The sequence below is a fragment of the Toxotes jaculatrix genome, chromosome 10, assembly GCF_017976425.1.
Source record: "Toxotes jaculatrix isolate fToxJac2 chromosome 10, fToxJac2.pri, whole genome shotgun sequence".
In the NCBI taxonomy this organism is placed as follows: domain Eukaryota; kingdom Metazoa; phylum Chordata; class Actinopteri; family Toxotidae; genus Toxotes; species Toxotes jaculatrix.
Genome location: NC_054403.1, coordinates 8,394,243 through 8,409,582, shown reverse-complemented (window position 1 = coordinate 8,409,582; position 15,340 = coordinate 8,394,243). Strand labels below are relative to the sequence as shown.

At 42.7% G+C, this 15,340-nt stretch overlaps 1 protein-coding gene across 1 annotated transcript; it reads right to left on the bottom strand.

Moving 5' to 3' along the window:
* Positions 1-2,470: 2,470 nt before the first annotated feature.
* Positions 2,471-8,931, bottom strand: tbx22 (T-box transcription factor 22). The gene is given in 8 exon segments (XM_041048440.1): positions 2,471-3,260; positions 3,343-3,428; positions 3,664-3,728; positions 4,496-4,660; positions 6,615-6,789; positions 6,865-6,966; positions 8,033-8,288; positions 8,706-8,931. Coding segments are annotated over 8 exon segments (1,623 nt in total). The 3' UTR covers positions 2,471-2,712.
* Between the last annotated feature and the right edge of the window lie 6,409 nt (positions 8,932-15,340).

The following is a 15,340-nucleotide window of genomic DNA, read 5'->3' as shown; positions in this document are numbered from 1 at the left end:
CGAGGAGAGGACGTTCACTATCCTTGAGGCAAAACATAATGCAGCGTATGCCCGCTTGATAGGGCAGTAGAAGAGCGCTTAATAACTGTTAAACTGCCTTTGCTTTTCACATTACTCACTCAGTGTAATTCAATTTCAGCCACAGCTGGTTTCACTTTCAACTTTACAGCTGAGCTCAGTCACGTCCTATAATCTGACCTGATAAATAACCAGCTTTTATTGAGTTTGCAGAGAAAATAGCGTCCAGTATAAACCTTCACAAGAGACTCAGAGCCAAATGTGAGCAAGCCTGGAGGGCACGGAGCTGAATAGGAAAAGGTGTGTGTGTGTGTGTGTGTGTGTGTGTGTGTGTGTGTGTGTGTGTGTGTGTGTGTGTGTGTGTATTTGTCTGTGTATTTATATCTCAGTGCTTGCGAGCAAGTGTATGGCAACTATTATTAGGAGATAACTGACACATGCGTGTGTGTGTGTGTGTGCGGTGTATGTTAATCTAATGAAGGCAGAGTATATTTACACGTCCTGACTCTCTGCTGAGCTTCTCTCCTGTTTCAGGATGCCATTTCACATGATTGGAAACAAATGACTTCTGGGTCAAATTTCTCTCCCTTTACTACCTGTCAATCACTGTGGAACGGCCCAGAAACTACCCTCCCTGTGTTATTGCAAAGTTGAATCAGCACAGTTTCCATGTTATTTCAGCCGCCACCTTCAAGAGGATTATGCTGACACCTTACCAACCAAATTAACATCACGGGGGGATGAGCAGTCCAGTTAGTCACTGACAGGATGATAAAAGGTTAACTCAACAGTTGTTTTCAACCAACTCTGGAGCTCTAACAAGTCATTAAACAAGAGTGAAGACTAGAGTTTGCTAAGACAAGACAGATCAGTATGAAAGGAACAGCAGCAAATATACTAAAAATAATAATTAATAATGACAGGTGCTTACATTTTATTTCTAGTAACATTTGCTACAAGTGTGCGTGTCTGCATCACTGTATTGGAGAGTGGCAGGTGCAAAGTTCAGCTCTCCTGGTATGAAAGCAATTTGTCTAACTGAAAGATCAGGAATTAGTTGGGGGTTTAAAATGATTGTCCTGCATCGGCAAACATGGAAATGACAGACAGTATCAAATAACCGGCACAGATTATGTCTGTCTGCAGACAAAGCCCGGGCTGTTTGATGGCGCACCTGACCGCTCGCTGAAACACGGGCCATCCCCTGCCCGAGTTCCTCAATTAACTCCTTCCTGCTATTTCCACGTCCAGCGTGTATTAGCTCACTGCCGTGTTTGACCATGATGAGTAAATTGCTGTTTGGTTATAACCGTTTGTCGGGAAACAGGCCATTTCCCCCGCTTTGCCTAAACCGCTGTTGCTAGCTCTGCTGAGAGAGAGAGAGAAAGACAGAGGGAAGGAGGGCGAGGGAGGGAGGGAGGGAGGGATGGTGCTGGGTTTGAGTCTGAGCTGAAGGCAGGAATTATCACATCAGCGGCTGAACGGGCGTGCCCCCTTTGGTATGGACAAAAAAACACTGCATTATACTGGCCCACAGTAGTGAGAGCTTTTCATTCAGCGCCGTCTCTCTGTTCTTCACTTTTCTGAAAGCCCTCCACATGTCCCAGAAAGTCAAAGTCTTCACACAGCAGTGCTGGTTTACTGCTGATCCTGGAACAATGTTACAACAACGACTACGATAAAGATGACACAGCTGCTTTAGTCCATTTTAGACTGCAAAGAGCCTTGTTCCAGTCTTGTTACTGACCGTGGCTGATAAAGGCCTCTATAGAATAACCGTTTCACCTCCATGCGTCTCTGATTAGTACTATTATTGGTAATAAAGTACAGGAATGGAAACTGGCCGCCTGAATCCTGCCAGCTGTTGTTCTTCCCCTAAAATCACATGAGCTCACGTTATTAGTCAGGGTTGCTCAGGCCTGACACCTGGATCCAGATGAGTTTAGAGCTCGAAAAACACAAACATGCTTTTGTTAAATTTCCGTGAATACCACGTGACAATTGGAACATAACCTCTTTCCTATCACAGGAGGGGATTTTTGTATCAGTTCTTATTAGAAATCACTTCCTGTCGCTCAATAGCACATCTGCATTTCTGTTTACTTTGAAATAAACTGTATATTCACGTCAGTTCAGCTAGAAAACATGGAAAATGTGTTTCCTCTTTCACTTTGTTTATGCACACCGTATGTATGGGGAAAGAACATTCTGAATGCTGGTGGACGATCTGAACAAAAAAATATGAAAAATACTTTAATGGGCACGTTCAGTTTAACAGTCATAGTCATGTTCATTAACAGTTATATTACATACCTCAGGTCCTATTGCTGTTGCTCTTTGGTAACACCATTACGGCATGTGAAGCACTTAAGGCAGCAAAGATGTGTTTTCTGTTCCAGATAAAAATCTACATCCTGCCTACATTTCTGTTTACTCCAATGCTGGTCTTTTGGGGTCTAGTTGAGTGTGCATAGTGAAGAGGAGCTGCTCACAGTCTGCTTCAGGATCAGTTTTTGTGCTGGTAAATCCAACACAGTGTCCAAAACAGTTTTTAAATACAAAAACGTCCCCAGAGTTCTGTGTCTGTTGCTCCTTTGAGTCTTGCTCAAAGAGAATGAGCCCTCTCTGTTTTGTTGCAATAAGCTCTGGCTTGTTAAACTCAATGGGCCAGAGCCTGCAAGTGCGGTCCAGCTGTCAGAGGCAGTGGTTGGCGGTCGGGTGCCACGGAGACTGGCGCAGCACACAGTCTGTGGTGTCTTCAGCTAGCTTGGCATGCCGGGAAATAGCTGTGAGCTGGGGGTTTAGGGGGAAGCTGTAGCGGTAAAGACAGTAGGGGCCCGCAGTGTCAGAGAGATGAGGGAGGAGAGAAGAAGGCCCCTGAGCGCTGAGGGGGCTGTGCAGGGGGATGAGGCAAGGGGAGCTCCCCGGAGACCCGTGAAGACAGGGGTCCCTAAAGTGGGGAGGTTTCTTCCCCTGCAGAGCAGAGAGGAGCGGGAGGTCTGTCAGTGGAGAGAGCGGGGGCAGGCCTCTCAGTCTGTCTGCTCCCAGGGAGGAGAAGGCTCTGCCGGGCAGAGGGGAGGTGCTGGGTGAGGTGATGGAGGTCTTGCTGTAGAGAGGGAGAGCGAGGGTGTGGAGAGCGGCGTCCTGGCTGGAGAGCGCGGAGACGGAGAACGGGTGAAGGGATGAGGATGAGGAGAGAGGGAGGAGGCTCTTCACGCTGCTGGTCGGCGACCCTGAGCTCCCTGTAGAAGAGGAAGTCAGAAACGTAAATCACAGATATTAAAAAAATAATAATAATAAATTATGAGATCTGCTGCACAGTACCTTGGAGCTGTATGGTGAATGGCTTGAAGTCCAAGCTCAGAGGGCCTCTCCACGGATATGACTCCAATAAGCCATCCAACACCCCTCTGTACACACACACACACACACACATATACTGTAAAAGCACTGAAAAATGTTGTTCCAGGCATTTAAATGTTGGTTCTGAGAGGTGTGAAATTCTGCACTACACAGTTCAACTTCATTTGAAGGTTTTATGTGGCATCAAGTTTCAGCAGTTGAACCTTAAATCCCTCTTGGGTCCTTCAGTGGAGTACTTTCTGAGCTCAGATAAGTGTTGGTGCTCGGTGAGTTTTCCTGTACCTGTTCCTTCCTGGATCTCTGAAGCCCTTGGCGAAAGGGTTCCTGTCGATCTTCAGTTTTGTGATCTTGCCCAGGAGAGAGGAACAGACACAGAGTTAGAGCGGAGCTGTCAAGCGGTGACGTGTTAAGCTAACAATGAGCTCAGCTTTACAACAGCATGGAGAGTGGCAGAGCTCTCCCTCTGGGACTGCATCTCCCAGCAGCACCCAGGGCGATCAGCCATGTCAAACAGGGTTCTTGGAGAAGGGGGGGGTTCGGGGTCGTACAGTTTTATTTGGGGCTTTAATGGGCTGTGGACTCCAGCAGTCGGCCCGGTCACAGCTCGTTACTGAGTTTCTGTAATAATACGTTCGCTGATCGTAAAATGAGCCCTGATGAAAAGAGCTGGCAGTCCCCGCGGACGGCTCTGTTACTGGAGGAATGGTAGCCAACACTGGGGTCAGATCCCCTGCACGGGAACACACACACACACCCTTTCTGAGCAGCTGACCCCGCTGAAAATCAGGACACTGCAATTTATGATCTGGCTGAGACCACAGGGGAGTGGGCCTCATCATCTTCATGATGTGAAGATTAAAACATTTTTATGAGAGGTCACAGAGGCCTGAGATGTTGACTGGCTCATCACAATAAGCCGTACGTCGATGACAAAGACCGAACATCTGCTTTTTTAATATTTTGGCTACAGCAAGAAGCAAATTAGCACGATCAAATACTCAGTTGTCTACAAGAGTAAACAACTAAACATTTTGAATATGTCCTTAATGCACAGACTTTTTTAACCCCAGTATTTTACTATTCTACAGAACGATCTGGTTTCAGTGAGTGTTACCTGTTGATTCTGATATGCTGTGACTGTGGTGAACTCAGTTTCTGGGAAGGAGAAGCTGTGCACTCCCTCAGCTGGCAGCGACTGGATCTGAGACAAGTCCATCCGAGGGTCGTGCCGGATGATGTGCACTCTTGGCTTGTATTTATGCATTGACTGAAGAATAATCTGCATCAAGAGAAGAAGAAGATATTTAGTTTTGCAAGGTGGATCTCTATTACATTATTATTTGAAAGCTGAACTGCAGGAACAAATCTATAGGGACTCCAACTGACAATTATTTTCATTATCAGTGAGCCTGAAGATAATTTCTTTCAATCAGTCATTTGGTTTGTAAAAGTTCAGACAACTGAAAAATATCCATCACAATTTGCTACGGTAAAGATCAATGTGAGGACATCAAAATGTTTCTTTTATCTGAACAAAGAACTTTAAGCACATGAAAAATTCAACAACCCGCTATTTAACAGTTAATCAATGACACTGCTGATCAGCTGACTGATTTAGCAACTAATTGCTGGGTTTTATAGTATATAGTTAGAAGTCCGGTAGTTTGTGGGGTTTGTCAGAACTGCAAGATTCAAATGATTTTAAAGATACTGACTCTCTGGAAACTGGGGAAACCAGACTCTCATATGGTTTCTGTACGTCTCAAATCTTTATTGTCATTTCACTACGCAACTGACTTCATCTGCACCATTTAACTATAATAGGTAAAATATGAATGTGAAGTGATAATATAACAAAATATAATTTACAATAAAAATAACTACACACAGCGGGATTTGTGGAAAATAACGTCACCGTCGACTACTACGCTAGAACTAAAATGTGCTAATCAACATTTAACAAAAAGCATCAAAAGTCATTCACTTACAGAATCAGATTATGATAAGTAACTAGCCATTTCATGGATATTTATATGACTTTATTTTTTAAAATTCAGTTTCTATTTCAAGTACAATTATATTTGCTGGAGGAGGCTGAGTCTGCAAAAAAGAGTTAATCTGTGAAAAATATTTTCCCCAAATTTTATGTTGTAGTTTATTGTGTAGTATTTGTGGTGTGTTATTTTTATTCTTGTTTTACATATTCGATTAAGTTTTTTGTAAAATTAACTGACAAAGTAAAGTAGTACATTAAAATGGACAGTTTAACCGCTTTGTTCTGAGGTCTACAAATTTAGTTTTCCTTTTTTTTTTTTTACCTTTTAAGCAAGAGCTCACAGAAAAATATATATTGTAATTTTATATATAGGTATATAATATAATGTATATATAATATATATAAGATTTCAAAATAAAAAGCATTTTTTTTCCTAAAATACACAAAGCAGAAGCGCTTAACTGGCAAACAGCAAAACATGTCACTTTCAGAAAAGGTCAGCCAATCTACACGTATTTATTAGTGTTTTAAACCAAAATTACAGCGTTCCACAGAGGCCAGTTTCAGGGTTATGAACTGACCACGACAGCATCATGGACTGTGAGGCTGTTTTAAAGAAGCAGGTTTGAGCTCTCCAGTACAAACACTGTTTCTAAATCCCTCCAGAATAATGAATCCTACATACACACTATGAACTAAATTCAGTGGTGGTTTCATAAACAGGAGGATCAAGTCGAAAGCCTCCTATAGCCCCCTCAGTCACCACATCTGTCACATCTGAACATAACTGAAATTTTACAGGACTTTCTGGAGCGGGGAAGGATTTCCACTTCCTTTATCCGTAAAAGACATGCAGGCTTTCCTTCCTGAAGAATCGTCCAATATTAGACCAGACATGATTCGAGTGTATGTGTATGACAGCAATTACAGGAGGACTGTGGCTGGCTGGTGCTCATTTATACCATTATACCTAATGATGAATCATTTTCTTATGTGAGCTCTCTCAAATTAAGGACAATAACACAAAGAAATACCGAAACATCTTTAAATTATAAATCAAGACATTAAAATACAGAAGAATAGTGAAAAAGAGTGATGAGCAATAAAATGATGTCCCACCATTTTCACTAAAACCTTTCTCACCTGTGGGCCAACTGCACACACAATATTAAACCTTTGTCTATTACCTGTTGCACAGGTAAAGAGCAAGCTGCGCATGCTCAGATGTGTTACCTACATGTCCCTTATCGTCCATCTCATTGTTGGTGAGTTTGACCCGGTCAAAGCTGATGACCTGACGCATCCACGTCTCCCCTGCGCAGGGCGAGTCCGGGTGCACGTAGAGCCGGGGAGAGATGCAGGAGTGGTCGGTGTTTCCAGCCACCATCCACTGCGAGCTGTGGTAAACATACCTGCCAGGGTATATGCATGTAAGCAAAGGATCAAATAAATGAAAACAGAGTGAGAATAATTTAACACACACTCACCTGTAGCGTTTGGAGTCCACGGGCATGACGTCCATAGCGATGTAGTACTGCTGGCACGGGTCCAGGTTGCGCACTTTGACGCGCACGGAGGGAAACATCCTCCTGAAGGGAGATGAGACAAGAAGAGTGTGACCTTCATTAGAAATGGGAAATTACTCATATCTATCGATTATTAATTAAAAATATCTCTTTTTTAAATTCTGCGTAAAACGGGTAAAAGTGTGTTTGGCCATCACGGATTTCACATAGACAGAGATCAGGCCCAAAAACCCGAGGCAGAAACTTTCCTGCCTGTAGCGGCCAAGTTCAGAGGAAAGTTCAGGGACCCCGAGGGGCCATGAGGGCATCTTCACTGCCGAGATTTATAGCGTGTGCTCTCGGTAATTGAATAAACGGAACCTAGATTTCAGCAAGTGGTTATGTTCCAATAACTCATTTCTGGAAAGAAAAAGAAGAAGAAAAGAAACAGAGGATGACGCACATGGCTACCTATCAGACCACAAATGAATTTCTTTGAAACTGAAAGATAAAGTTAATGTAATCGGTTTATACCCAAGAATATCTCCGTGTCAACAGATTTCATTGTGTAACAGTTTTATTCCTAAATATCAGCAAAACAACAAAAACGTATACACCACTAAATTACACTCCCCACATTAACGCACACGTGGACGCTGATTCTGGTCCGTAGCCTGTGTTTTGTTGACTGATGATTCTCTAGTTCAGCTAAAATGTTCCGAAAATGTTTTCGCTGTAAAACTGAAAGTTTCACTGGAAGCCGTTTTACACCTGATATACGCCCACCTGTGACCGCAGAACAGTTCATGTAAATATCATGTCATTTCTCGTGTCACTGATAATGACCACTTTCTGTAGTATTTCATTTATAACAGATATTTCAACACGGAAATGTTTAAACATTGTTTTTAAGCAAAAGAATTAAAGGTCAGAACCGTTCAAGGGCCCCGGGGTGCAGAGTCTGGGGCCTGCTCCTATTTAAATAAGAAAAACGGCTCTTGTAAAAAAAATAAATAAATAAAAAAAATATTTTTCATTACATTGACGTTAAAAAGAAAATATAAAAATAAAATGATTTATACATTATAAACAGACCCAGTAGTTCCAAAGGTAAAATAGCTGTTGCTCCTCTTAGCCACAGATTTCTTACCTCCCAGCTTTAGTGATGATCATCTCGGTGCCGATCTCATAGAATCTCTTCCACAGCTCGGAGCCCTGCAGCTCTACGCGGACCTCTCTGTCCGGGCGGCAGTCGTTCTCCTTAGGCTTGTTCTCCTCTCCATCTGGGTCAGCCTTCTCAGGCCCTGACCTGACAGCCTGCTTCTGTGGGTCACAGGAGGTCCCTTCTGGCCCCTTCGGTGTTGAACCTGCTTTCTTCATCTGGCTGACTGGATACTCACGCAGGCCTGAAAAGTGCAGAAGAATGGAACAAGTGAGTTGCAGAGAAAATGAGCCAAGTAATCCATGCCTGTTGATATCTAAAATCATTTATGATTTAGCTGCAGTTTTTTTTTTTATGTTTTTACGATTTGATTAAGCTATAAATATTAACTAAATACTCTTTTATGAAATACAAGAAACACAGAACGTTTCTGCCGTTTGCCACCAAGGAGAATATTTACAAATTTCATCGAATTTAATTTGATGATTTTAGGTTTGAGCTGTTAAAATATAAAATTCTGGTTAAATTGTGAAAACTGAATAAATGTAAAACTTCGGTCTGTGCTTGTGCGTTTTGTTGTTCCATCATGTGCGTAAAATGAATGGACGTAAAAGCAGTGAGATGGTCTTAAAAATCCAACACTAGTTTCCTTCAGTCTCACCGGTCAAGATGCTCTTATCGCCACCGGTGTCTCCAGCTGAACTTGACTCGTGTCCCTCCGACACTTTCATCCTCTTGCAGGGCTTCCCGACCAGAGCCTCCACGGAAAATGCGTGAGCTCGGGAGCTCAGACCCTGCATCTTGGCGAAAGATCCCGTCTTTCCGCGAGCCCTAAATCCGTCTGAACTTTAACTTCGTCCCGCGCAAGGCTCGGTGTCCCAGCTCATTCAGGACAGGACAGGACGGGGCAGAACAAGCAGCAGCAGCAGCAGCACCTCAGGGAGCCCCTCTTCTCTCAAGGCGGCTCCGTGACGCTGCGTAATTGATCCGGTGCGTTCCCATGTGTTGTCCGAGACGCGCACCTTCATCCAAAATCCTTGATTATTGGCACGCCTCTCCTCCTCACCACAATATTTCCCTCTGTTCCACCTTATCCGTTTCTGTGTCTCCCCTTTCCTGTCTGTCTCACAGAGAGCTTGTTCCGCTGGTTCCCCTCTGCGCGTCACTGAGAGGGAGGGAAGAGCGCAGCGTGCATTCCTCCACATGGGCCTGCGCTGCAAAAAATATCCATCCTCACTCTTATCCCGAACGTAAAATCCTTTTTTTACTGAAACAAATAGGAAAATATTCCATTAACATTAAAATCATAACCTTTCTGCCTAAAGCTATCACCGTTTTTTTTTAGATTTAACATGCCATTACTTTGAAACCACGCAAAATGAGACATTGCTTTATCAGTATCAACAGGTGACATCTGACTCAAGACACGATTGACTCAAGTCAGTTTGAAAGGAAATAAGTTAAACTGTCGAATACACGTTCGGTGTTTTTCCTTTTCACATGTTGAAGGTAACTAATGTGTTTCAATACACAAGGTATATTTTTTGCAGTGTTCGCTTGGTGTCTGTGGCTTTTGCGCAGCCAGGACAACCAGCAGCAGCATCTTTACGCGCGGTGTGCCACAGTCGGATGAGCTGACCTGCAGGGCTGAAGTTTACGTTTTTAGGTTTGTTCCACTTTATAATATAATGTAAGTCCAATCAGTTCCCCAGTTAAAGTGTGAAAGAAAAAGGCCAAAAGATCTGAATTTAAACAAATTTAATAGACCGGATTTAAATAGTCTGTGGGTTTAATTGAAAATTTGTGAAACACGTTTTCTCTTAAGTCATATTTTGTTTTGTTCTGTTTTTTTTTTTTTTTTTCAGAAAAAAATCCTTTTGATTGTTTCTCGTGTTGCTTCCCTCCATTTAGACAGCGCACAGATAAATAGAATGAACATTTTAGAGCACCAGAGGGGGAGCTGAGGCACAAATATTTAAGTCTGTTAATTCAGACCATCTGGAGGGTAAAATATATCCATGAAACTCGCTGCATTTCTGTTGAAGCTAACATTTCCTATATTAATTTGAAGGCTTTTCCTTAAAGCGCTCTCTTGTCTCCCGTTCCTCCGGTGTAGAAGTGGGACTTTTTTTTTCTTTTGCGGTACCCGGTGCGGGTGTGCGCCTGTCTGGTTTTCATAAGTGCGGAGATCAGATGGAGTTTGACGCACAGGGGGAAACTGGGCCGTAATGACAGCTCGGGATTATTACATTACTGCTCGACATGAAATAGATCCGCTTTACACAAATAAAAGTCATCGAAGGCTCTATTTAAAATGTTTTTTAATCACATGATATAATTGCTCTGAGGAGAAAACAAATGAGGGCTGTGTTTACGGCACGGTTGGTTTGGTTGGTGATGGAAATCTCTGACAACAGCCGGGAAATGGAGAACTATGACCAACCGGAATCACATGTTCTCTGTCATCATAACCTGTTTCAGGACCGCGGGCCTGGATTTATGTTTATCCTTCCCTACTTGTCGTTTTCTGTCAGTACTGTAACAAAGTGCATCCCAAACACGCGGCCTGGTTTAGAGCTGTGGGAGGAGAGAGTGCAACAGAAATAACCTCAGTGTCTGTTTGGCCTGGTGCTGCCTCTCATTGAAACAAAAGACACCAGAAACTGATAGAAATAGCCTGTGCAGCTTCCTTCCACACGAGCATGAGAGATTATTTTTCCATGTTGTCTTCAGCAGTCAACTCATAAATCTTTTTCATGGGATTATGGGATGTCAGCCGAGTGATGTGGCAGAGTGTGCAGGCCTGGCTCTGCTAAACACAACAGGAAGCTCCGGTTGGTTGTTTTATAAATCTTAATCCAGCGCAAATCTGCATTTGTCTCATTCAGGAATGTTTGGCACACGTGTTTCCTCTTATTAAGCACAATGCGCACACTTGGCGGAAACGAGACTCAAATCCAATTTAGCATGGACCTCAGGTTTCCATTAATGCGGAAGTTTGATGACCAGCTGCAATTAAGGCTTTCCGACCATTTTGCGCCTCCAGGCTGGCTCGCATGCTGTTGATTTGCGAATCCACTGGATAATTAATAATCATTTGCGAGTAATTGGTTTGCAATTGAAGCTTAGTGGTAGGCCTTTAAATGCACATCACCAGGTAGATTAAACAGGGGATTCGAGTGCAGCACATTAATCAAGAGGTCTGTTCTAATGTTAGCTGGTTAAAGGGAAATTCTGCTGTTTTTAAAACGTGGCTTTTATGGATTAAATTGGTATTTTTCTCCATTTCAACATAAATGATTTGTTTATTCTGTGTCATTTGTTTTGCACTATGAGACTATGAGATGACTGTACTTAGCTTGAAGTTCGTGTGTGTGTGTGTGTGTGGCTGCAGGCTGGTGCCCAAAGAATAATCACGACCAGCCATGGACCCATGGAAGGCGTCTGTGTGTACTGTATGTGTGCACATGCTTGCAACTTAATGCATGTGTGTGTTTATAAACAGGCCTGTCTGTCTGTAACTCAGTGCTGAGTGGATGTGACGGGGCCTCCTGATGGTTTGTTTTAAGTTGGATTCTGATGCTGAGCAGTTTGTGTGTGAGCATTTGTGTGTGTGTGTGTGTGAGGGTTATTCTGGGCATAGGCTGACGGAGCGGATGCCCAACTCACTGCCAAACGTCAAACTTCCACCACCCGTCCACTGTGACATATGTGGAGTGTTTGAATAAAAAACGCTGTACACACTTAGTGTATTGTGGCTCTAATGGGATGTGAGTTCTCTATATTGCACTTGAATGAAGGATCACCTGGAATACACACTCTATATACTGAGAGAACGATGTGCTAATTGTTTCCAAGATTTGATCCTGAAATTTCATCTTTTGTGAGGGTTTCAAGTAGCGTCGGAGCTGTTTGTTATTTACTCAGTTTGTTACTTGCTGCTTCTACTTTAAACAGACAAGAAATATCCAGAGCAGATGCGAGAGAAAGTCGAGGAAGAGGACACGAGAGCAGAAACGGAACAAAGACAAGCAGTCAGAGCGCTTTACAACATAACGGATTACAGAGTGACAAATTCCTTTGACCCTTATATGTCATCAGCTCCATGGTGCATGTGTGTGTAATGTCACATCTGCTACTCATAACCTCCCTTCTTGTCCCTGTCTTGGGGGGTACAGCTGTCTGAGGTCCACCACGTCTCTCAGACTGTTGAGTCCCTGCAGGGATCCTTGCTGTGCAGGAACAAAGTCTCATTGTGGCTTCTGCTTCTTTAGCAGCTCTGATGGGAGAGTCAGCGAGACGCTGATCACATCCCTCCCTGCCTATAGGGGTTAATAGACTGTGTCTGCCAGCGCAGTTGCATCTTGGCCCTTGATTTGCTGTTGAAGGGCGTCCAAATTCTCTCTTCCAATCAGCTATTACAGGCAGAAATGTGGGCTTAATCTCATTTAGCTGCTGCCATGATGTCTGGATGAGAAGGAGGAGGAAAATCTCACCTGTTCAATGCTGCTGAGCCACACGAGACAAGAGCTTAAGATGAATGCTGTACTCTTACGCTATAATCAGTTTCACCAAAATATTTCACAGAAACTATCATGGCTTCTGCACATTTGCCTCGTCACCACCCATCTCTGTTGATTAAATTTGTGTTGCAGTGTTTATGCTGGTTTGTGCAGTTCACAGAGCTGTAGGCAAAGTAAATCTGAATAAAAATTCAAGTGGATTAAAATTAAAACCATAAACAAAAAAATGTCAATAATACATTTATCACATTTTTAAAATAGTCATAAAACATTCTTTAAAAAAAAAAAAAAGAGCCAGGTTTTGGAGATGTGACTCCAAAACCTGGGTGATATCTGGGTTTTTCTTACTCTCAGAAAATCCCATGAAAATACCAACGCCAACATTAAATTGATTATACTAACATAAGCTTTTTATAGCCTATTCTTGTCTTACAGACCTTCATATTTGTCCAAAAAGCTATTAAAAACACAGTTAACCACAGTGATGCTGACTGATGTGTTCCTTCGTTATGATCAACATGAGCACTGTAGTTTATTTTCAGTCAAACCCACATAAACCTTCCTGTTGCTGGAAGTCAGCACCAAATCTGCAGCTGAACACAGTCCCCCATAAATTATATTTTTCACTCCTGTTTGTTCCATTTCATACAAACTACAGTGCCCAGCTGTTTTAGGAAATTACTGAGGCTTTTTTTTTTTTAAATGAAAATGTATATTTACAACTGATTTCAAAGATTTACATATTCAGAAGGAAGCAGCAGGTTTGGAGCTGTGTAACGTGATCTCATGGGACTGTGTACAAATAACACACCACTTACGGGATATTTCGTGTGTCCTGTTTACACATTTTAAGCTTTTTGCATTTAACACTGTTTTGGTTGGGGTTAGGGGTTATAGTAAGTAGAGAAATTATGTGCCAGGGATTGACATAAAGCAAAAAAAAAAAAAAAAAAAATGTATAGTGATAACACATGAAATGACTTAAGGACATTGGTGTGTTATGCTGTTTCGTGAGACCAGGCTGAGCTGTGGGGCTGAGAGCCACAGACAGGGCAGGGGAGTTAGAAAAAAAAATTTAGGATGTGGACAAAAGTGCAGTTTATTTTGGTCTTTTCACGGGAGTTATTGATGGGGTTAAAAATGTAGGATATTGCCAGCCTCGTCCTTTAAAGATATCAACACTCAGCTGCTCTCGAATCCTCGGGCAGAATGCTCCAACAGCCTGGAACATAAAAAGCTAAAAGCAGCCTCACCAAATGTTTTTCTTCTTTGCCTTGGAACAACTAAAAGGCTTGTGCCCAAAGGACCTGAAAGGCCTCTCTGGTACATGCATAAAAAAAAAAAAATTTTTTTAATTGTACAAGCACACTGGTGCAAGAGCCTGTGGTGCTTGAATAGTTTTTAAATAGAAAACTGACAGGAAACCAATGTAATGACATTAAAGAGAAACTGATTTTATAAACAAAGGTCAGTTTTCTTGTCATGGGAGTAATCAGCCTGTAAAAACAGTTGTTCAGTGTCCTCTGTGGCTCTGGAGTGTGATGGAAAACTTGTGAGCTGCTGGAAGAAGTGTCAGGCGACTTCAGATGTCTTAAGCAGAAGCACTTATTGATGCTCGAAGCATGATGAGCAGCACAAGTTGACACCTAATACCTTATACTAAACATGAACTCATGTTGTACATCCCAGCTACCTCTGTCCCACTAAGAGAGACTTAAGTGACCATGAGAGACAGAGATACAGGCCGGTTGTTATGGCTATGACGTCCTCCACCTCCTCTGGCTGTGCTATCTCTACTACGGCATGCGTAGCGTCTGTAGTACAACCTTGGTTGCTGTGGACACTGCTGATGGGAATGAGCCAGCTGAACTCAGACAGCTATGCTAGAGACAGACAGTGATCTATTATTTTTAGGGCCTACTTATGACGTTTATTTCACTAAATAAAGACCTAAAGAAGGAAAAAGTCCCTCACATGCAGGAGCTTTGTCAAGTCTGTGAAAATTTGAATGAAAACCACTTTTTTTTTTAACAGACAGTGATATAAACTGTAGGTGCACTTATCAGGCATGGGAAGTTGAATAAGACACATTATCCAGTTGCATTATACAAATTGTTGGATCCAGGGTTTTTTTTTCTTTTAGTCTGTCTCTTGTGAATACTCCAACTCTATGAAGTGCAATACAACATTGATGGAGTACCCCTTTAAATCTCTTTCTGGTCCCGGTCAGCACTCAGGCAACACAATTCTGAATTACTTGCAGCCAGTTTATAAATTGATGAACTTCATAATAGTAAAGCATGAGAGAGATAACGGTGCTGTTAGTTCTTCTATATTTCCATCCAGCACCCTTCTTTTCCCTGTGTGCAGTACCTCTGCACTCTCCTCCTCTGGGTCTCTGGGCTGGCAGTGTCTGGGGAGCCTGGGCACGAGGCCTGGTACTACCGCCTTCCTCCTGCCCACAGTGTAGGAAGATTTAATGGCTCATGTGCCACAGCATCCAGCCTTTACTGGCTCCTTCTGTCTCAGCCTGGGCCGGATGGGTAACAAGTGATGAGGGCAAGAGGAAAAAAAGAGGAGAGGAGAGTAACATCTCTGCCAAGACACACTCTCCTCCTTTCACCACAAGTGTGTTGTGAATTATCTTCTCCCCCCTTTCTCTCTTTCTCTTCCTAAGCCTTTAGTTATCCCTTGCTACTCATCCTCTTCCTATTAAACACATATAGATCTTCATCTGTCCACAGCGCTTTCATGAGGCCTGCTATGAATCTGG